Source organism: Vanacampus margaritifer, chromosome 4 (genome assembly GCF_051991255.1).
Source record: "Vanacampus margaritifer isolate UIUO_Vmar chromosome 4, RoL_Vmar_1.0, whole genome shotgun sequence".
Taxonomy (NCBI): Eukaryota; Metazoa; Chordata; class Actinopteri; order Syngnathiformes; family Syngnathidae; genus Vanacampus; species Vanacampus margaritifer.
The window spans coordinates 26,989,917-27,011,338 of record NC_135435.1 but is presented as its reverse complement, the minus strand read 5'-3'; the positions used below and the strand labels follow the sequence as shown (position 1 = coordinate 27,011,338).

At 38.6% G+C, this 21,422-nt stretch overlaps 4 protein-coding genes across 7 annotated transcripts; 2 read left to right on the top strand and 2 right to left on the bottom strand.

Moving 5' to 3' along the window:
• Window positions 1–365: 365 nt before the first annotated feature.
• txnl4b (thioredoxin-like 4B) lies at window positions 366–2,164 on the bottom strand. Its single transcript, XM_077562876.1, has 4 exons — window positions 2,049–2,164; window positions 1,269–1,462; window positions 1,047–1,198; window positions 366–971 (listed from the first exon to the last, which is right to left on the bottom strand). Exons 2-4 carry the CDS (start codon window positions 1,398–1,400, stop codon window positions 806–808), a joined length of 450 nt encoding a protein of 149 aa, XP_077419002.1. The 5' UTR covers window positions 1,401–1,462; window positions 2,049–2,164; the 3' UTR covers window positions 366–805.
• trmt10c (tRNA methyltransferase 10C, mitochondrial RNase P subunit) lies at window positions 1,693–3,398 on the top strand. The gene has a single exon (XM_077562864.1). It carries the CDS (start codon window positions 1,917–1,919, stop codon window positions 3,345–3,347), a length of 1,431 nt encoding a protein of 476 aa, XP_077418990.1. The 5' UTR covers window positions 1,693–1,916; the 3' UTR covers window positions 3,348–3,398.
• A 1,462-nt stretch (window positions 3,399–4,860) lies between these two features.
• blzf1 (basic leucine zipper nuclear factor 1) lies at window positions 4,861–17,495 on the bottom strand. Of its 4 annotated transcripts, XM_077562868.1 has the most exons (8): window positions 16,541–17,495; window positions 10,827–10,910; window positions 9,988–10,067; window positions 8,531–8,985; window positions 8,239–8,438; window positions 6,884–7,012; window positions 5,276–5,498; window positions 4,861–5,203 (listed from the first exon to the last, which is right to left on the bottom strand). In XM_077562868.1, the coding sequence occupies exons 3-8, from the start codon at window positions 10,007–10,009 to the stop codon at window positions 5,018–5,020; spliced, it is 1,215 nt and encodes a 404-aa protein (XP_077418994.1). In that variant the 5' UTR covers window positions 10,010–10,067; window positions 10,827–10,910; window positions 16,541–17,495; the 3' UTR covers window positions 4,861–5,017. The 4 variants fall into 4 exon arrangements, with proteins under 4 accessions (XP_077418994.1, XP_077418993.1, XP_077418991.1 ...); XM_077562867.1 differs by lacking the exon at window positions 16,541–17,495 and having other exon boundaries at window positions 10,827–11,058; XM_077562865.1 differs by lacking the exons at window positions 10,827–10,910; window positions 16,541–17,495 and adding an exon at window positions 10,343–10,449.
• On the top strand, window positions 10,446–20,383 carry ercc5 (excision repair cross-complementation group 5). The gene is made up of 15 exons (XM_077562863.1): window positions 10,446–10,639; window positions 10,753–10,928; window positions 11,014–11,129; window positions 11,234–11,335; window positions 11,823–11,877; window positions 12,474–12,620; window positions 12,716–12,920; window positions 14,359–15,273; window positions 15,884–16,116; window positions 16,566–16,685; window positions 16,790–17,003; window positions 17,848–17,992; window positions 19,011–19,213; window positions 19,498–19,580; window positions 19,690–20,383. The coding sequence occupies exons 1-15, from the start codon at window positions 10,552–10,554 to the stop codon at window positions 20,200–20,202; spliced, it is 3,315 nt and encodes a 1,104-aa protein (XP_077418989.1). The 5' UTR covers window positions 10,446–10,551; the 3' UTR covers window positions 20,203–20,383.
• The last annotated feature ends 1,039 nt before the right edge of the window (window positions 20,384–21,422 follow it).

Genomic DNA, 21,422 nt, shown 5'->3' with positions numbered 1-21,422 from the left:
CAAAAAACAAAAAGTCATCTTGTGTTGTCCTTCCTGTACTATATTACATTTTTGCACCTACTATATGACATTTTTGTACCAATTAAAAAATAATTCTCTGATTCTGAATTATCATTTGCACAGTGGTAGACAGTAGATAATGTGCTATTCGGTTTCATTACATTTTTTTTCTCTTCCATATTCAACTTGCTTTAGTTAAACCAATGTCTGTCTAACATTGAGTTACACAAATGCAGTGAGTCCTTCTATCACACAGTGAAACAAATTAGTTAATTTCTCTCCGTCAGTCCCTTACACTACCAACAGACATAACACACAAATACATAATTCCAAGCTTCTGTGAATACTGTATGGAAAAGAACAGATTCATTGCTAGAATAGGAAACTTTATTGCAACATCAAAACCTTTGTATTGCATTAATACACATTTCACACTAAATATAACTGTTTTCCATAGGAAACATCACAACACTCAACATGATCAACAAATGTATGCAGTGCAGTTAAGTTGCACACATGCCTCTCCATCAGCCTAATTGAAGATGAATATTAATCAGTGGTTCCTAACCTGGCAAATTTGATCGAACTCCAAGGGTTCGGCAAAGGTCAAGACACACACCGACTCATTGTGATGACACGTCCGGTGAATGTGCATAGGAAATTCCTGGGGTTCAGTACCTCCAACAAGGTTAATAACCACTGTTATAAATCTTGAGTTCCCTATTCAGACAATAATTACTACACAGTTCTTGCTCAAGCAGTAAAAATGACCAACACACACAAAAATATAATGTAGCTGTTGATTTCATATCCCATGGTAGAGGAGGTCATATTTGGGAATATTTTGTGGGTCGATGGGACTCTGGACAATCATTTTGCCCCGCATGGCTCCTCTGTATATGACCTCAATAAGATCCATGAAATCCTGTTTGGTTTTGAAGCTGCCAACAAACTTGGTGTGATCTGGTGAGCTGAAGGAAAGCAAAATCATCTTTTTTTTAACATGCGATTATTATTATTTTCTAAAAAATAAAAAAAAATCTCACCCATAATCCACTTTCATGTGCTGGCCATTGAAAAAGAACACAGTTGATGGGATGTAACTGATATCAAAGTATCTGGTGTAAATAGGAGCTTTATCCACATCGACTATGTAGATGGAGGCCATGTTACTCAGGTCGTGTTCCGTTTTTGACAGCTACAAAAGAACACAATCAGCGATTATACGTCAAGCACGAAATACTTAAACATAATGGATGGTTACTTACAACTTCATCTAGCTGGAGACAAACGGAGTCTTCATCCCTCCCAAACCTCAAAACAACCACCTTTTCTGCAACTGTCTTGATAACGTCGTCTATGTCTTTTTTGCAGCTCAATTTTCGCAAAAATAAGCTCATTTTCAGGATCAGCAACTGTTTTCTGCCGGAAGAAGTCGTCACTGCTGTGTAACACCTTGAGCCTACCGTGGGGGAAATATATATATTTTTTAAACAAAAAAACGTGGGGGAAATATAACACCTTAACCTTTGATTGCGAAAAATAATTTCAATTTTTTTTTAGAAATGTAGTACATTTTAAAAAAAGATAATTTAAATACAGAAAACATTAGACACTATGCATTATTTGATTCAATAGACGCAAATAAAATAAAAGACACTTCGCCGTTTCAGTACGCCATATTATAACGTTACACTGCAAAACAACGTGACCTCCATACGATCACTCAGCGTGAAGCGTGGACCGCAAAAATAATCAGTCAAAACAGTGACTGTAAGGGCCATGGCGCAATCGGATTTTGTAGTATGACGATCTGTGAAAACTCCTAACTCGTGCAAAAAAAAGGTTTGTTGCACGTGTCATCATTCCGGTTGTTGCTGTCAGCTCTACATCCGCATCATACCAATTGTTCCGACATGTTGCGACCACTCTTCACTCAACGACATTTAAGTGGATTATGGAAAAGTGGCAGGTTCGCGTTATCCCGTGTCAACAAAACGCACGCAAACGGGACCGCACCGCCCCTTTCCCCCCGCCACCCAAGTTACCTCTTCAGTACTGGGAGTCCACAGAAAAAGGACAATGTTGACTTGGACAAATGGAAATCCGTAATGAGATCCCAGTCTTCATCAGCTGAACAAGAAGATGCTGAGGATGATGACGTAAGTGACGAGGACGAAATCCCGGAAAAGAGTTTAAATAACAGTTTGGAAGCAACTCGGGAGCTGGTTGCAATGTGGCGGCTAGCTGGTAAAACTGTACCTGAGGAGATGTCTGAGGAAGAGTTAAAGGCTGTGGCAGACCTCACCACTAAATCAGCTCGAAAAAAGTACCTCAAGTTGCTGGTTGTAAAGGAACGCTATAAAAGAGCACGAAAGGAGAAGCAGCAGAAGAGAAAAGTGGAGAGGGAAGCGTTTTTAGCGCAGAGAAGAGATGAAGATGAGAATGAATTTAAAAACACATTCATACCCAAGTTCTGGAATAGAAACCTGGACCGACTGGTGGGCTGGAGGACCGCCCAGTCCATGTTGTTTGACCAGCCTTTAGTTTTTGACATGAGCTACGAGCCCAGGATGACCAGGCCGGAGATTGAAAACACAGTGAAGCAAATGATGGAGGTGGAAGGATGGAACAGACGCGCCAAAGATCCCTACCATCTACATTTTTGTAACCTGCAACCCGATGGAGCCTACATGAAGGAGTTCCTCAAGCGCTATGGTGCCGAAACCTGGAACCGCCTGCTCGTCACCAGCACAGACGATCATGCTGTTGATCTTTTCCCTCGTGATCGTCTTGTTTACCTCACTGCGGACTCTCGCAATGTTCTCCACACCTTCGACCACTCAAAAGTCTACATCATCGGCGCTCTCGTCGACCGGTCGATTATTTCCGGTTTGTCATTTGCCAACGCCAAGCGCCTGAAGTTGGCCACAGCACGTTTACCACTGGACGAGCACCTCTGCTGGGAGACGGGAAACAAAAATCTGACCCTGGACCAGATGATGCGCATAATGATAAGCATTAAGGAAACGGGGAACTGGCAGGAGGCGCTAAAATTTGTGCCGAAGAGAAAGCATGATGGGTTTTATCAGAAGCGGCAGCAAATCACCAATCGTGGAACGGGAGAGAATGGGTACACGTCTTCAAAACCCACAAGTCCCAAAAGTAAAATGACACTCAGAAGTGGGGACCAAAGTGCATTCAAGTTCAAAGGAGATGTGATGAACCAAGTGTCTGCACCGTCTCGAAACAGAGAGAACAAACCAGGTGCGAGCAGAGTGCGGCCATCTCTGACGAGTAGCATGACACAAAGACGGGGAGATCCAAAGCAGGGTGTGGAGGAATGATGATGATGGAACATGATGTCATACTCAAGTGAATAAATTTTTTTTAAAATACTGTAGCTCTGTTTCTTTTCTATAGAAGTTGCTACAAATAATATTCATTCAACAGACGTTTAAACAGTAGGACATGTTTTAGGCTTTATTAAATTAACAACAAAAATACACAACTTTGTCCTGTATTTTGAAAAAAAAAATGTATTCATTAAGTATAATAAAAAGCTATGCCTAAAACGCAAACATTATTAAAAGAAAATACAAGTTCAAGTTTCCTATGCAGTACAACTCTTTAGGTATTATTTTCCATAACAGCTGCAAAAATATTTTTACACTTTTATCATTCATTCTTCAACATGCAAACAGAATAATGCCAAAACACGACCATAAAAGTTTACAGATCCTGGATCAGGACATTTAAATGCAGAAGCTCCAACCAGCTTGTGGTGGCTCTGAAATATATGATAATATAAAGTTAAAAAAAATGCTTATCTGAGATCATGAACTGGGTTGTTAAATTAAAAAAATTCATTCAATCAAAAAAACTCATCTTTGACTCATTCACTGCCATTGACGGCTATAGACGTCAAAAATGTATTTGAACTATTTCTATTAGTTTAACATTTTTTCCCCACTTTTAACAAGGGTATGAAAACCTATATATTTTTTATTGTACATATAGAACAGATATAAAATGTGTGATTAATCGTGAGTTAACAAGTGAAGTCATTTGAATAATTACAATTAAAAAATATATAAAAAAATAGGGGGATCAGGCAATATTTTTTTTTTATTGTAACAATTTTATATCTGTTCTAAATGTACAATTAAAAAAATATAGGTTTTCATACCCTTGTTAACAAAAGTGGGGAAAAAAGTGAAACTAATAGAAATAGTTCAAATGGATTTTTGACGTCTATAGCCGTCAATGGCAGTGAATGAGTTTTAATCTTTAAAAAATAATAATTATATATATATATATATCAGGGATGTGATTTGACCAAAGTGAAATTATCTGAAAATTTAGCCGGGGGTCTGGGGGCCGCTGGCACTCAGCTAGGTCCAGGGCAGTGCCCTGGTGGGGGGACAAGGGGGGCGCAGCCCCCCGGAGCTCATGGGTTTTCCGTGTTTTTAAGTACTTTCAATGCACTCACATGACAAAGAAATAGACAAAACAACAGCATAAATTTTCAATATATATTGAACTATCCCATATAAAACGGCAGCTTTAGTCAACTCAAAATCAGTCACATTCAAAAACATTGGACTGCCTTTGCTTTTAAAAACTATCACTGAGAATATCATCATATCTAACTAATGTGATTACTAAGTTAACACATAAATAATGTTGAAGAGTTCAAATTTCATGAACAAATAATTGTATCATGACCAAATGAAAAGTAACTCATATTAGAGCATACCACAAATGTCTTTGTTATAGCAGAAGATGTTATCTGTCGGAGTCATGTGCATACACAATGAACTACTAAAAAAAAAAAAAAAAAAAAAAAAAAAAAATCGGATTTTTTTTTTTTTTGGGGGGAGATAAAAAAAAGCGGAATTCCGCGAATTAGCGGAAAAATCACATCCCTGTATATATATATATATATATATATAAAAGCACCAAATTGTCACAAAAGTCGTTGACGTGAGAGTGGGAATAGTCATCAATAGTTCATCTACAGCACGACGATTTCTCCCGTGCAGCGTTCACAGCAGTTATAAGTGATGTTCTCATAGCGAGTGTACGGGTGAAACCTGCCAATACTCTTCTTACTGCTCAAAAAGTTTGCGGGGGATGAGTCACTGAGTGGAGACTCCGCCTTGTTTTCTGCGCAGGAAATTGGATCTAAAATCTTCAGCACCTACAACAAACATCAGCAAACCATTTGGTTTCATGATTAGAATCGGATCTGAAAACAGGACAAATGATGTACCTTCTCGGCCATCTTCTCTGCTGGTGTGTTGCACAGTTGATCCGATGTCGCACCGCTGCTTTTGACCACGCCGCCGCAGGTATTGCCCAACAGGTGAGAGTTGATGGCGTCTGCTAGTTTGTGATTGGCCGCTGCCATCTCCCCTGTGCTGAGCGGCTGCGCACTGGGGTAGTACGTCTGCTGCCTGCCCCACTGCAGAGACACCAGGAGCTGCTCCAGTGATCTGACAACAACAACAGTATGACACTATGATTAGTATGATTTGATTAAAGGAAAGTCAAGTTGAAAAAAAATATTTCCAATAATATGCTCTATGCACCCCCACGGCATTCTGATTAATATTGCGTTTGTGGTATATCAATTAATCAGCCAAATCCACCTGTTTTTCTCCATCTCAGGAGGCGGCCATTTTGTCATTTACTGTCAACTGAAAATGACATCACAGATGCTCAAGTTCAGGTATCGACCAATCACACTACACCTGTTTTTTTAAGTTTGGTCATGTGACATTCGCAAGCTAAGATGTTATTGGTCGTTACCAAAGCAATGAGAAACTGTGATATCGTTTTCAGTTGACAGCACTGATCTGTATATATTACTGGATAGATGATAGCACATGCACTCAGTCCGTGCAAGTCGTTGAAGCCACAGGGCGGCCATCTTACCCCTCCCATCTCGCGAGCAGACTACTGTATGAACTAGACGTATACGTACACGTACAGATTAGACGTATACAGCTCGTGCGCTCTAGTATATGGCCGGGGTGGGGCGGGGTGGTGGGAGGGGGGTGGTGTCCGGTGGGGCGGGTGTAGCTGGGTGATCACTATTTTTTAACAAGTGGACGGTATGTGCTGCTTTGAAAAAAAACTTTTTCTTTTATCGCTCAGTTTCTTAGACCCCAATATTAGACTTTGCAGAGGCATCTTTTGTTGAATTACAGGTATAATTCTTTAATTTAAAAAAAATACATTTTTCTCCTGTAAACATGAAGGCAAGTTGTAAAATATCTGAAGTCCTCTTGTGTATGTTTAACAAATTTAAAACATGATAAATCATGCTGTTTCTACCAAGTACCGTCTCAAATGTTCTCCAATCTCGAAACTGCAAATGTATAGGATCGTATGCTGAGAAATGTTTCTTGGGAGTGGTAATATGGCGGCTTTGGTGCTTCAAAAGTCTTGACCTATCAGCTATCCCGTAATATATACAGAGCAGTGGTCGACAGCAAATGGCAAAATGGCTGCCCCCCGGAGATGGATTAAAAAAAAATGGATTTTGCTGCTGAATTCATTTTCCACAAACACAATATTAATCAGAATACCGTTTTTTTTTGACTAGGGGGGCCACATAGAACAGGTTGTACAAATTTTTTTTGGACTGAGTTTATTTTTTAACTCTGTGCTCAATAAAGAATATTATGCGAAGAAATGGTTTGTTGAGGGAAAAAATTGTCAACATTAGAACTATTTTAATACAAGGATAAAATATATTACTGAAGTTACGTATTTTACTTTTTTTTTTTTTTTGCTTGTTTTGGCATCTCTGTTTATTCTAAATTCCTTACTACCATTCGACAAATGCTGATGATGAGCCGCGGGGCCCGCTCACCTATGAGTGAGCACCATTTCCCTTGAGAACTCCTCTCTCTCCAATAACAGGTCCTGAATGGCTCCCTGCGCCTCTCTGGTCTGACGCTGTAGAGCTGCTCTGGCGTTTGTCAGCTCCTCTGCCATCACTCTGTAGATACAATGAAGTGGATTCAACGTCATCATTCCACATGTGAAGGTAATTACGGCTTTTTGTACTGCGCTAGTCTTCATTGTGTCCACTTAATTGTTAGCCTCGATGTTTCAACAGCAATTTTGTCTTTACTGTTAACCAATCACATCTACTAAACAACTGTAGACATGCTAAGGTAGCTTTCAAACCTACAATCACTATTAATGCCTTTTGACAATGTCAAAACCAATCATTTTCAACTTGGATTGTCTACCTACCTAAACATTTAATGTGTAAGTGAGTATTTAACTCATTTACTGCCATTGACGGCTATAGATTTCAAAATTTAATTTGAACTTTTTTCTTGAACTATTTATTAGTTTCACATTTTTTTCCCACTTTTGTTAACAAGAGTATGAAAACCTAGATTTTTTTTTTTACTGTACATTTAGAACAGATATAAAATTAGTGATTAATCGTGAGTTAACTAGTGAAGTCATGTGAATAATTACAATAAAAAATTGTAATCGCTTAATGCCCCCTAATAAAAAGAAGAAGAAAAGATTATTAAAAATTAGGGGTGTCAGACAATTAATTTTTTAAAATTGTAATTAATCGCATGACTTCAACTCATTCACTGCCATTAATGATTATAAATGTCAAAAATCATTTAAACTATTTCTATTAGTTTAACAATTTGTTTTTACTTTTGTTAACAAGAGTATGAAAACCTCAATTTTTTTTATTGTACATTTAGAACCGATATCAAATTTGACGCCCCATAATTTTTTATAATCAACTCGTCAGGCGATTAAAAAATTTAATAGCAATTAATCGCATTACTTCACTAGTCAACTCGCGATTAATCAATTTTATACCTGTTCTAAATGTACGATAAAATTTTGTTTTTAGGTTTTCACACCCTTGTTAACAAAAGTGGAAAAAAACGTTAAACTAATAGAAATACTTAAAATAATTTTTTGACGTTTATAGCTGTCAATGTCAGTGAATGAATTAATAGTTAACTCTGGATTAATCATAAATTTTATCTCTGTTCTAAATGTACAATAAAAACAATTCTAGATTTTCATACTCTTGTTAACAAAAGTGGGGGGGGGGGGTGAGAAACTAATAGAAATAGTTCAAATGAATTTTTGACGTCTATAGCCGTCAATGGCAGTGAATGAGTTAACTCACTCACTAGGACATGTTGTGTCATTGTACCCCTTTTGTCTGTTTCATACCTGCTGGCCAGGAACTTGCTCCTCCAGACATCGCACTGGATGCTCATGCGCTCAAGCTGCTCCGCTGTGTGTGACAAACTCCGCCCCAAAGCCTCGTTCTCCAAAATCAGCTGATTCTTCTCACGGGCCAGACGCTCAAATTGGTATTGCAGGTCATCGCCCATGGATGCCACCAGCAGTTTCTTGAGCTCACGGTTCACCTAGTCACGCATGTTGAAAAAAAAAAATAGCAATTAGACTGCCTGCGTGATGAAACCATGTTGAATGTCAATCTGCTCAATGTGGGTCTTGCCTCTGTCTGAACACGCAGTTGATTGGAGAGGCCCTCCTTGTCTTGCAGAAGCCTGCGTTCAGAGTTCTGAAGCTTTTCTAGCTGTCCTCTCCAATCATCCACTGATGGCTGCGGGGAAGAACTTCGCTCCTCCACCTGTTGTACAGCATCTGCTTTCGCCTGGGTTACGCGGCTGCTTCTACTTATGGCAGCACGAGGGACGACAATCCTTATGGCCTCGACCTCCATGCAGGCCTCCCTACTCACTTTGCCCAGGTGGAGAACTCCGAGCGGTTGGGGGGCAACAGGGGGAGGAGGACTGGAAGACTTGGGGCTGTGTTTGGGGCTTGTTGTTTTGATGAAAGGAGCTTCAGGAAGACCCGATGGCAGTGTATCTGCGCTGACCTCCGGGATAGAGGGCGTTTTCTCAGTTTCCATGCCATCGCCAGCAACTCGTACTGGGACACGGGCAGACTCTGGAAGATAGGGTTGATGTTTACCGTAGGCCCTTAAATGTGCCCATTAAGTAACTTGATGATTCTAAATTGTTATACAGGGTGTCCATAAAGTCTCTTTACCATTTCAAAAATTTATTAAAAATGCAATTGATTAGATATTTTATTTAGATTTGTTCTATTGTATTCAGCGTTTATTAAAGTTTTTTTTTTTTTTTTACCTCTTTTAATACACTTCTACATGGGCACCATTAGTTGCACGAAGCACATCAAGACGGTACTCGATTTCTTGCCATGTTCGCTGTAGCATAGCCTCATCAATTGTGGCAATGGCATCAGTAATCCTTTGCTTAAGGTCAGTAATGATAAACACTGTGTGTTTTTTTTAAACACTGAATACAATAGAACAAATCTGAATAAAATATCTAATCAATTGCATTTTTAATAATTTTTTTAAATGGTAAAGAGACTTTATGAACACCCTGTGTACTAAATAGTTACACACCATAATTATGGTTTATATAGTGGATATTTTGCCATGACCGTCAATCGCCGGACCGAGTCATGAACTTACTAGCCGTTTCCTGCATTGCTTCACACCCTTCTGTGTCTTTTCACAAAGTTTTCATTTAGTTTGCCACCGAAATAGGCTGATATCTGCATAACCGCCCTAGCCCTAACCTAATTATCACAGCATGCGCTGTTATCGGTATGAAACTAATCATAACGCTGTCAAGTTACCGACATTACCTGCCAAATACACGAGCGAGTACATATTCACTGGTGCAGAATTTGTACTTGCAGTCCTCCCTCGACTCACGGCAAAATAGCACTATGTGGCGAGTTGCCGGTCACGGCAAAATATCCACTTGGTATCTTTTAATGGTTGAAGTGAATGATGCTTTTAATGATGGCAAGTGGTGATTACTTTTGGCAATTAAGTAAAGGCGTTTTCATTTAACAATTGAACCATTAGTTTATGATGATTTGGTTGTGTGGCTGTTGTGTTACACTGTTACATACCCCTGACAGCGGTAGTCGACATGGTGAAGGTAGGCTACTGAGCTGGTGCAGACAAAAAGTATCCACGTCCAAGAATAACTCTGAATAGAAAACAAAAATAAAATGGTGCTTCAACACACACTTGTCATGACACAAACGCGATTAGACATTCAACGGTCACGTTTAATAGCAGAGGAGCTGATAAGATAATCATAATCAGATAAAGACTACGACCAAACTATTTTGCTACGTGGCTAATTTTGCGGCTAGCGAATTGACCGCTTACTTTGGAGGAAGCTTCGGCAAATTCGTCCTAGTATTACGTAGTTCAATCAAATATATCTAACATGATCAGAAAACAGTTACGGTAACATACCACTTGGCAATGGCCCTCCGCATTCCAGCTGTTTATTATGTGGCCGGATGTACCGGAAATCGACACGTTTAATAGACGGCACCTTTGTGCCCGACATTTGTTGCTCGACGGACGTTATTGTTGTTACCAAAATGAGACCAAAAAAAAGTTTATTCGTATGTGAAGCCATTGTATAATTCTAACCATATTATGTTGTTTTAAAACGAGCCATGGGAGTGCACGGACTTTGGAGGCTTCTGGAGAGCACAGGGAAACCAATTAATCCAGAGACTCTGGAGGGTAAAATTCTTGCTGTTGGTATCCAAACTTGCAGGGATCTAATCAACTGTTTCCATTCTCCCCTCTCTCAGATGTGTTGTGGTTATTAACTCTGTTCTCGTAAAACATGAACCTTAACCTGGCACCGACAGATATTAGCATATGGCTGAATCAGGCAGTGAAGGGGGTCCGAGATCGCGAAGGCAACAGTGTCCAGAACGCCCACCTTCTCACACTCTTCCACCGCATCTGCAAGCTGCTCTTTTTCCGCATCAGGCCGGTTTTTGTCTTTGACGGCGATGCTCCACTGCTGAAGAAACAAACATTGGTAAGGTCCACCCTTTGCATTCTTTACTAATGGATGTTATTGCACAGCAATTATATTTTCTTTTATTTTTTATTTGTTTTGTTAGGCCTTGAGGAGGCAGAGAAAGGAAGAGTTGAGCCAAGAGTCCAAAAAGACGAATGAGAAACTACTCAAGACATTCCTGAAGAGGCAAGCAATCAAAGCTGTGCTGGGAGATGACAGGTATAAAAGCATTATAGACAGGTCTTTTTCACAAATTATATCAAGGTCAAACAGCTGAACCAATGAATAAACACTTGTGGCGAAAACCTTTATTCCCATTTCAGTAAGAGTCCTCTACCCAGCCTTTCCAGTGTGAAGAGAAATGAAGTGGACGACATGTACATTCTACCAACCCTGCCACAGGCAGATGAGGAGCAGAAAAGCAGGTCACATGTTTTTTTGTTCTAACGTATTATTCATTTGAGGTAGTGCAGTTGACCCCCACGTACGGATTTGCATAATACATTTTTTTTTCAAGTTGTTTTTGTTTTGTCATGGATTTGTTTGTTTGTTCGTTTTACACATTTCCAACCCATTTTTGACAGAAAGTGTATATTGAATGTTTATCAGTTTTCTGAGTTTGTAAAAAAGAAAAGAAAAGTGGACTTAATTTCTATGCAGATTTTTGATATACCGGTAATATGGGTCGTGATGTTCGCTAACCTCTGTGAATAGCGAAGGTCGACTGTACTCTAATAACCATATTTCACACTCCTGAAAGTGAAAATCCATTAATAACAATACAGTATTTGTTGGTAGAATATGTTCTCTTTTCCCAACGCTATTGACGTTCATTCGATGATTGAAGTAATTTTGTCAACATTTTTTATTTTTACAAGCGTTTAATTAAAACCCAATTATCCTTGTTTACAGTTCAGAGGAGGAGGAAGAGAAAGAGTCTGATGATGCGGTTGATGATATTTATGAGGTAAATAAAAAGCACATTTACTGTTCTTACACCTGTGCCATTCGGGTGTACATTTGTTCATAATAGTCATGACTGACAAACACTCAATCTGACTTTACTTAACTCATTCACTGCCATTGACGGTTAAAGACGTCAAATATTCATTTGAACAATTTCTATTAAAACCAAATTTTTTTTAATTGTACTTTTAGAACAGATATAAAATTTGTGATTAATCGTGAGTTAACTCGTGAAGTCAATTAATTCCGATTAATTTAAAAAATAATCGCCTGACGCTCCTAATTTTTAATAATCTTTTCTTTCTTTTTTTTAAATCGCATCAGGCGATTACAATTTTGAATTGTAATTAATCGCATGACGTCAATGGTTAACTCCCGATTAATCCGAAATGTTATATCTGTCCTAGATGTACATTTTTTTCCTAGGTTTTCCTACTCTTGTTAACAAAAGTGGAAACAATGTTAAACTAATAGAAATAGTTCAAATGAATTTTTGATGTCAATGGCAGTGAACGAGTTAATGATGTTGAATTAGTATTTTAACGTGCTCCTTCAAATAATGTTGACTTGAGTTGAGTACTATACTGTATCCTCCAGGGGGAGGAAGTTTACGCGGACCCCAACTCTGTGGACATCAACTCCGAAGAGTTTGCCTGCCTGCCACTCGAAATGAAGCATGAGATCCTCAAAGACATGAAGGAGTTTTCAAAAAGGCGTCGGACCCTGTACCACAAACCCCCCGAGGTACCTCAGTCATATGCTTCATGTCTACTGTACACAACTATATAGACACGTACACACACACACACACAACTCCTAACTGCTTAAGTCACTCCTAGCTCTCCACAGACTTTTCCCAGTACCAGTTGTCCGGCTTGCTGCACAGGAACACGCTGAATCAGTGTCTGCAGGGAGTGGAAAAAGAGATGAACCAGCGCAGTGCCGGCAGCGCGCCGCAGCTCGCCGAACAGGACCAGCAGAATCATGACGTTGAGTCACGTCGACTTGTTTCAGAAGACAACTCTCACTACATCCTCATTAAAGGCGAGTACGTTTATCAATCAGGAGCAACGAGGAAAGTTTGTGCATTACTAAATAAATAAATAAATATATATATATATATATATATATAATTTTTTTTAAATTTAATTTAATTTTTTATTTTTTTTTATTTTAACAATAATATGTTCTATGCAGCCCCACTTAGCTAAATAATGATATTCTGGTTAATATTGCGTTAGTGGAATATGAGTTAAGTCAGCAAAATGCAGCCATTTTTATATATCACAGATGCTCAAGTTCAGGTAATGACCAATCACAACTCGCCTGTTTTCTGAGTTTGGTCATGTGACGTGTGCAAGCTAAGCCGTGATTGGTCGGTACCTGAGCAATGAGAAACTGATGTAATTTTCAGTCCACAGTAAGTGGCAAAATGGCTGGATTTTGCTTCATAACTCATATTCCAAAAATGTAATTATTTAGAATGTCATGACTAGTGAGGTCACACATAACATATGTCAATAAATGTTTAAGGTTGACTTCCACGTTAAGACTAATTACCTTTTTTTACACCCATTCATTTTCTATACAGCTTTTTCTCATTAGGATCATGGGTAATGAACAATACTGAGCATCATTATACCGTATTACTAAATATTTTATACAATATTTGGCTTGGATCAGCATATTTTTACAGCCAATGTCAGTCATTTTATTTTCATGACAAATGCAAAAAGGCTTTTAAAGCTACAGAACGCAGAAAATTCCATTTCGAATCACTACTGCCACCTGTAGACGAAAAGTGAAATTGCACACACCCTTCTCCACAACGCACACATGACGTCACATCCGCAGACAGAAGGTGGGAAATTCGAACCCGAAAACTATTGGCCAGTGGCTTGCAGGAGCTCCCATTATTAACAGCTGATGTGTTGATTTGCTAATTAAAAAATGTTTCAGTCATAAATGTACAAATAAAAATGCTATTGTGAAGATATTTTGGGGTAAATTGTTACAAAGTGCAGCTAAACAATATTAACTCAGTCACTGCCATTGACGACTATAGACGTCAAAAATTCAATTGAAATATTTCTATTAGTTTAACTTTTTTTTCTCTTTTGTTAACAAGAGTATGAAAACCTAGAAGAAAATTATTGTACAATTAGAACAGATATAAAATTTGTGATTAATCGTGAGTTAACTAGTGAAGTTATGCGATTAAATACAATTACAAATTTTAATCGCCTGACGCCCCTAATTTTTAATAATCTTTTCTTAAAAAAAAAAAAAAAGATTATTTAAAAAAAAAAAGGTCTAGGTTTAGATATTCTTTTTAACAAAAGTGGAAAAAAAAAGTTAAAATAATAGAAATAGTTCAAATGAATTTTTGACGTTTATAGCCGTCAATGGCAGTGAATGAGTTAATTGTAATTGTATACAAATATAACAAGCTAAAACTGTTGGTTGGTTTGTTGCTCTACAGGCTCATCGAAAAGTAAAAAAAACCCCGCGAGCCAACCAGCCTCTGCACCCTGGACTGGGAACGCCCTAGCAGGCTTTATAAAGAGAGCAGTGGACAAACCGGAGCCCTTGTGGCGTCCGGTCTCCGAGGAAAAAGATAAAAAGCACGTTTCCTGTTCAGAAGACTGTAAAGCGTCCGGATCTAAACTGGATTCGCCGCCTTCGCCTCGTACGATGAAGGCCATCCAGGCCGCCATGAGCGACAGCTCGGATGGGGAGACGGTGAAGCAGGACGAAGGCCGTGGTAGCGTTTCTCCACGTACTCTGATCGCCATCCAACGAGCGATGGCTGAGGAGGACGAGGATGAGGAAGAGGATGGACTGAAGCATCGGCCTCAAAGCAGCAACTCTGCCACCAAGTTGCAAATAGTCATCAGTAGTTCGGAGGAGGAGATGGAACCCGATGCTATTGGAGATGTTGTCAAAGAAAGAACCCATTTTAAGGGTATCACTGAAAGAAAAACTGCACCGGGTGATTTGTTGGATATTAGATCCGATTACATGGAAGAAATCATTGGGCAGAGGAATAAAGCATTTCACATTGCAACAGCTATTCATGAACTTAATGAAGGATCAGGCAGGGAAAATGTGGGTGAGGGGAAGAGTGAGGTGAACAAAGACAAGGAAAGCCTCAAAGCTAACTTAGTTGACGCAAGGACGGCAAGTTTTGGTCAGAGAAAGCCTGACGAGAGAGGTGACTCGGGTCAGGGATTGATGTTTGAGAAGGAACAACGCGTGTCTGAGCAGCAAAATGGAAAACCTCTCAGGGATGTTCCAAGTCGCCTTCAGCTACCCGAGCAGATAAATAACGGATCCGCCGTTCTACAGACCAGCCTTGATGTCGAGCCAAAAAGCTTTGATAACAGTGAATCAGATGGTAACCGGGCAGATTAATTCATTATTATTAACTCATTTACTGCCATTGACGCCTCATTTTTAATAATCTTTTGTTTAGCTTTTTTTTGAGTTAACGAGTGAAGTCACGCGATTATTTATAATTAATTTTAATCACCTGACGCCCCTAATTCTTAATAATCTTTTATTCTTTTTTTTTTTTTTTAAGAAAATATTTTTAAAAAGACTATTAAAAATTAGGGGTGTCAGGTGATTAGAATTTGTAATCGTAATTAATTGTTTCTCTAGTTACTCACGATTAATCACAAATTTTATATCTGTTCTAAATGTACAATAAAAAAATTCTAGGTTTTCATACTCTTAACAAAAGTGGAAAAAAATGTTTAACTAATAGAAATACTTAAAATGAATTTTTGACGTTTATAGTCGTCAATGGCAGTGAATGAATTAAAAAGATATATATATTTTTTATTGTAATTAATTGCATGACTTTAATAGTTAACGATTTAGCACAAATTTTATATCTGTTCTAAATGTACCATAAAAAAAATAATTTTTGACGTCTATAGTCGTCAATGGCAGTGAATGAGTTAAAAGAATTGTTCATAAAAAAAAAAAAAAAATTCCCACAGAGAGCTTCGTGGAAGTATCAGATGAAGAATGTGAGGAGGATGCCGAGGTGGTCCATGAAGATGAACAAGCAGAAAGTCAGTTCGATGCTGCCGCCATTCCAGACGAGTCTTTGAAGTTAAATGAAGAACCGGACAAGAAAACACAGACTAACGAGGACGAAGGGTCGGATGAGGAAAAACGGGAAGCGTCTTGCTCAGCTCCCGCAGTCAATGAATGGGAAGATTTTAATGTGGTAAGCATACACGGCGTCTGCCATTCTCATTTATGAAAAAATAAAATAAAAAATTCATCACTTTTGAATGACAGGAAGCATTGTGAAAATTATGCTTATTTGTATTTGGATCATTGATGTTCAATACCATGTTTTTTTCCCAGAACGATACCAGTTTATATAGAATTTGCTTTTTTGTGTGCAAATTATTGCAAATACACGATGAAAATATTCTATGTATTATCTTATTGCTGAGTGGTCATCAGTGCACCCTCAAGTGGACAAAATTAGTAATACATTTTTCAGGGTGAAAAGCTGCAACTTGCGTCCCCCCTAACGAGCAAGTTCTGGCCCGCCGGCCTTATTTTGGCACCCCTAAAGCAATTTGTTGATGATGAGTGGTGGAATACATTCAGATATATTTTCAACACCCTGGACAACTAACTTGGAGCGTCGCTGTTGTGGTGCAGGACGAGCTGCAGTCTCTCGAGAGTTCTCTGCTGGCGGAGCAGAGCAATCTGAAAGAGCAGAAACAGCAGCAGGAGAGGATGGCCAACTCCGTCACAGGTCAGATGTACCTGGAGAGCCAGGTGAGCTAGAAAAAGAAAATTCAAAACAGCAATTTTACAAAAACTGTGAATAAAGATGACCTTTCCATAGATTTTAATTAGTCGAATGATTGTTGCGGTTCCAGGAGCTCTTACGACTGTTCGGCATTCCGTTCCTGGTGGCACCGATGGAGGCCGAGGCGCAGTGCGCCGCACTCGACCGAGCCGACCAAACCAACGGGACCATCACTGACGACTCGGACGTTTGGCTGTTTGGAGGGCGACATGTCTACAAGAACTTCTTCAGCCAGAATAAATATGTGGAGCACTACCAGTACAGTGACTTCCAGAACCAACTGGGTCAGTGGATATGTCTCACGATTCGATTCCGATTTTTGGGTCTGCGATTAAATTCGGAATCGATTTTCGATTAAGAACGATTTTTGATTCAAAATGATTTGATTGACAATGATTTTTGCTTCAATCTATAGATGTGCAAGGAATTGTAATGATCTACTCCAGTCTGACTCGCTAATGCTAATTAGCGCGCTACTCGCGGCACTTTTATCACTCAAAAGAACGGCTCCACGCTGGAAAAAAGTTATTGGAATAACTTGATCGGGACTTTTTCCTTCTACTCTCTAATGTGGCTACAACTTAAGTGTATCAGACCGCGTGGAACCACACTGCCCCTCAGTGGCCAATTCGGGTACAACATGAACAGCGCTCCAAATGAAGGCACACAGACAAAAGCAAGACAGTATAAAAATAATTTTTACAAAATAGATTTTGGGACATTTAAAATCAGTTCTGAATCGTACTAAATGGGAATCGCGATTTTTATTAGAATCGATTTTTGGGCACACCCCTAGTATATATATATATATATATATATATATATATGTATATATTTTTTTTTTTAACTTTAACATGGACAGATGTATTATTTCCAAATCCATATGAAGCATCTTCAATAAGCCATGTTATTTTTACAACTATAGTAATGCACTGGAACAAATCAAAAATTGCGCTGACAAGTGCAATGAGGGCGCATCCAACTGCTAATCCGTTACGTTGACATCTCGTATATCACGAACAGGCTTTGATGTTGTTGGCATGATAGCTGATTTATACGCACAGAGCGTGACTCCTCTGTCCTGTCCCCGCCCTGTCTCTATCTTTGCTTTTCCGTCCTCCAACACAGGTTTGGACAGGACCAAACTAATAAACCTGGCTTTCCTGCTTGGAAGTGATTACACCGAGGGCGTGCCTGGGGTCGGGTATGTGACTGGCATGGAAATCCTGAATGAATTTCCTGGACCTGGGCTGGAGCCACTAACACAATTCAGGTGTGGTCCAACTTTCATAAGTTGATTATGAGAAAGCAGTTTTAGACACACTGGAAACTCACGATTAGTCACAAATTTGATAAATGTTTAAATGTACAATAAAATGTACAATATTTTTCATACTCTTATTAGCATAAAAATGGGAAAAAAGTTTAGTCATTGATACAGTCATTTGATAATTCATAACATTTTGGTAAAATTAAAAATATGTCCTGTACTGTAAAAAAAAGGAGTGTGATATTGATTTGTGTTGAAGTCATTTTTCTGCCACTAGATGGCATAATTGCATTTGTAAGACGTTGGTGACACCTCAGTGCATTTTTCTTTTCTTACTTTTATGCACATTACATAAAATTGTAAAAAAACAACTTCACTCCAGTCTCCACAGATATATGCATTATTATTAAATATATTACTCGTAATTTTTGACGTGGACGTGTCTGCTGCATTGTAACTGGAATTCCCCCAGTACAGGTTTTCCAAGAAAAGGGGCATTCATGAATCGCGCTGGCTTAAAGGAACTTTAAATTAACTCAAAATGAACGCACTCCTTTTCGACACCCCTAGTAGAAAGCTTTTAACTCTTTGACTGCCAGACGTTTTCAGAAAAGGGATGCCGTGGGTGCCAGCCGATTTTAAGCATTTTTGACTGATCTTTCAAGGTCCGCAGAAAATTATGTGTTTGGACTATGGAAACACACATACTACCAAATGAAAGATTGGACTCTCATCTTTCATCAGAAAAAAAAAGTTTGTTTCTACCTTATTCCGTTTTTCAGTAATCAGCAATAGAAAATGGTTGGTTTCACTTCTGTTTTGAAACAAACGTTTTTTAACGTCTTTGGCACTCCTCCATAGGATTTTACTAAACGTTATTTAACGTTTTTGGCAGTCAAAGAGTTAAGATTCCTGCTATGATAAGAACTGAAAAGAAAATAAAAAAACAAAACAAGTAATGATGTCTTTCCCTTCCATTAAATATTACACAAATATGGAAATTGTTGTTCTGTCTTTGTAGAACGTGGTGGTCGGAGGCTCACGAGAAAAAGCGAAAGACTGCTGATCCTCGGGACACAAAAGTGAAAAAAAAGCTGAGGGGGCTGAAACTTCAGCCTGGATTCCCAAACCCTGCGGTGGCTCAGGCTTACCTGCAGCCTGCTGTGGACGACTCGGACAGCTCGTTCAGCTGGGGACGCCCTCAGCTGGACATGATCAAAGAATATCCTTACACTCTTGGTTAAATTAACTCATTCTCTGCCATAAATTCTTTTTTTTTTTTTAATTTATTAAAAATTAGGGGCGATTTTTAATTATAATTAATCGCATGACTTCACTAGTTAACTCACGATTAATCCCAATTTATATATTTGTTCTAAATGTACAAAAAAAAAAATCTAGGTTTTCATACTCTTGTTAACAAAAGTGGAAAAAATGTTAAACTAATAGAAATAGTTCAAGTGATTTTTTTTGCGCAGGTATGCTTTTCCTTGACCAGCCTTTTACATTCTGTCAAAGTCGTTTTGGTTGGGCGAGTAGGAAAACCGCCGAGACCCTGCAGCCTGTGATTAAGCAGCTTAACACACAGCAGGTAACATTTCACACAAATTGTCAAATAACAAATTGACTGGGAGGCAGAAATGGGAGTCCACTGTTGGAAACAGGCTTCCTAACATAATTTTTCTGCTATTTTCTTCTAGACTCAAATGCGAATTGACACATTCTTCCGCATGGAGCAACAGGAAAAGCTTTCGATCCGAAGTCAACGTCTCCGCCGCGCCATCACCTGCATGAAAAGAAAAGAGAACGGAAACGAGGATGCGGAGTCTGACGAGGAAATCGTCTCGCCAACCAAATCCAAGAAAGGGAAGATAATCGAACAGGACCAGAAGAAAGCTGAAAATAGAAAAGTGACAGAACGGGACGGATTTATGGGCGGTGGCGGGTTTTTGGGTTCGGAGGGAATTGGACAATCTCTGATTACGTCTCCTAATGATGTGAGCTGCGCTAGCCAGGAGTCACACTTGACAAAGACTTCCAAGGCTGCATCACAACACGCGAGACAGAGCAGCAGCAGCAGCAGCTCCGGTGAAGACGGTGACGATAATTATGGGAAAGTTGCTATGGTTACAGCGCAATCCGTGTTCAAGGGAAGCATGAGAGGCTGCGGTAATAAAAGCAGGAGAGGAAGAGGACAAGGAAAGAAGAAATAAAAATGTTTTTTTTTTTGAGAGGAAATAAATATTAGAAATGTATTTTAAAACTGAAAATGGCTTGAATTATGAATTGATACGTGTTTATGTAAAGAAGACTGATCATGTTAATTTCTCAAGAATTACAAAACAGATCAATATCACACAATACTTCATTTCAATAAACATCTGCCAGGGTTTACATTTTCAAATGATCACGTCTACAACATTCCGAGAAAATCACAATATCTCATCACCGGCGAGCTATTTTTAGAACAGTCCCGCGGGGGATTTCGACCCCTGGTAGCTCGCCATTCATTTCAATGGGGGATTTCGACCCCTGGCCGCCACAGGACTCGTGCGGTTCTTTTAGCCTACCTGATACCCTCGGACACCACTTAGTGACCCCTGAATGTAATAATTCATTGTTTTATATTAAATTGAATCATGTGTGTATCCCTAAAAAACATTATAAAGACTGTTTTTCAATTTCAATATTTAAAGCATTCAGCACCAGCCAAACATTCAAACGAGGGGCGTCAAGTAATTAACAATTTGCGATTGTAATTAATCGCATGATAAAAAAAAAAAAAGATTTATGTTCTAAATATACAATGAAATGTACAATAAAATATTTTAATTTTAAGTTTTAATACCCTTAACATAAAAGTGGGAAAAAAATGTTAAACTAATAGAAATATGGCTACATCTTTTAGCCATTGACAGTAATTTCATAATTCGTAAAAATTTAGTTAAAATTAAAAAGATGTGCTGTACTGTAAAAAAAAATAGTGTGATATTGATTTGTGTTGAGGTCATTTTTCTGCCACTAGATGACATAATTGCATTTGTAAGACATTATTGACAGCTCGGTGCATTTTTCTTTTCATATCTAGAGCTATCAAATCTTTAACATGAAGTGACTTGTGAAATTCTGCACATTTTTAAAATGGTAAAATACGACTTGACCCCAGTCTCCACAAATATATGCATTATTATTACATTTATTACTGCTAAATTTTGACATGTACGTGTCTGCTGCATTGCGGCTGGAATAACCCCCACTATACATGCTTTCCAAGTAAGGGGCAGTCATTAATCGTGCATTAAAAAAAAAAAAAAGTTTTTTAAATAAACTTATATGAACACACAAATTTTGACATCCCTAATTTAAACACCCACATGCATGGTGCAGCGTTTTCATAGACAAAAACGATTTATTTATAAACCTGTAGGAAACC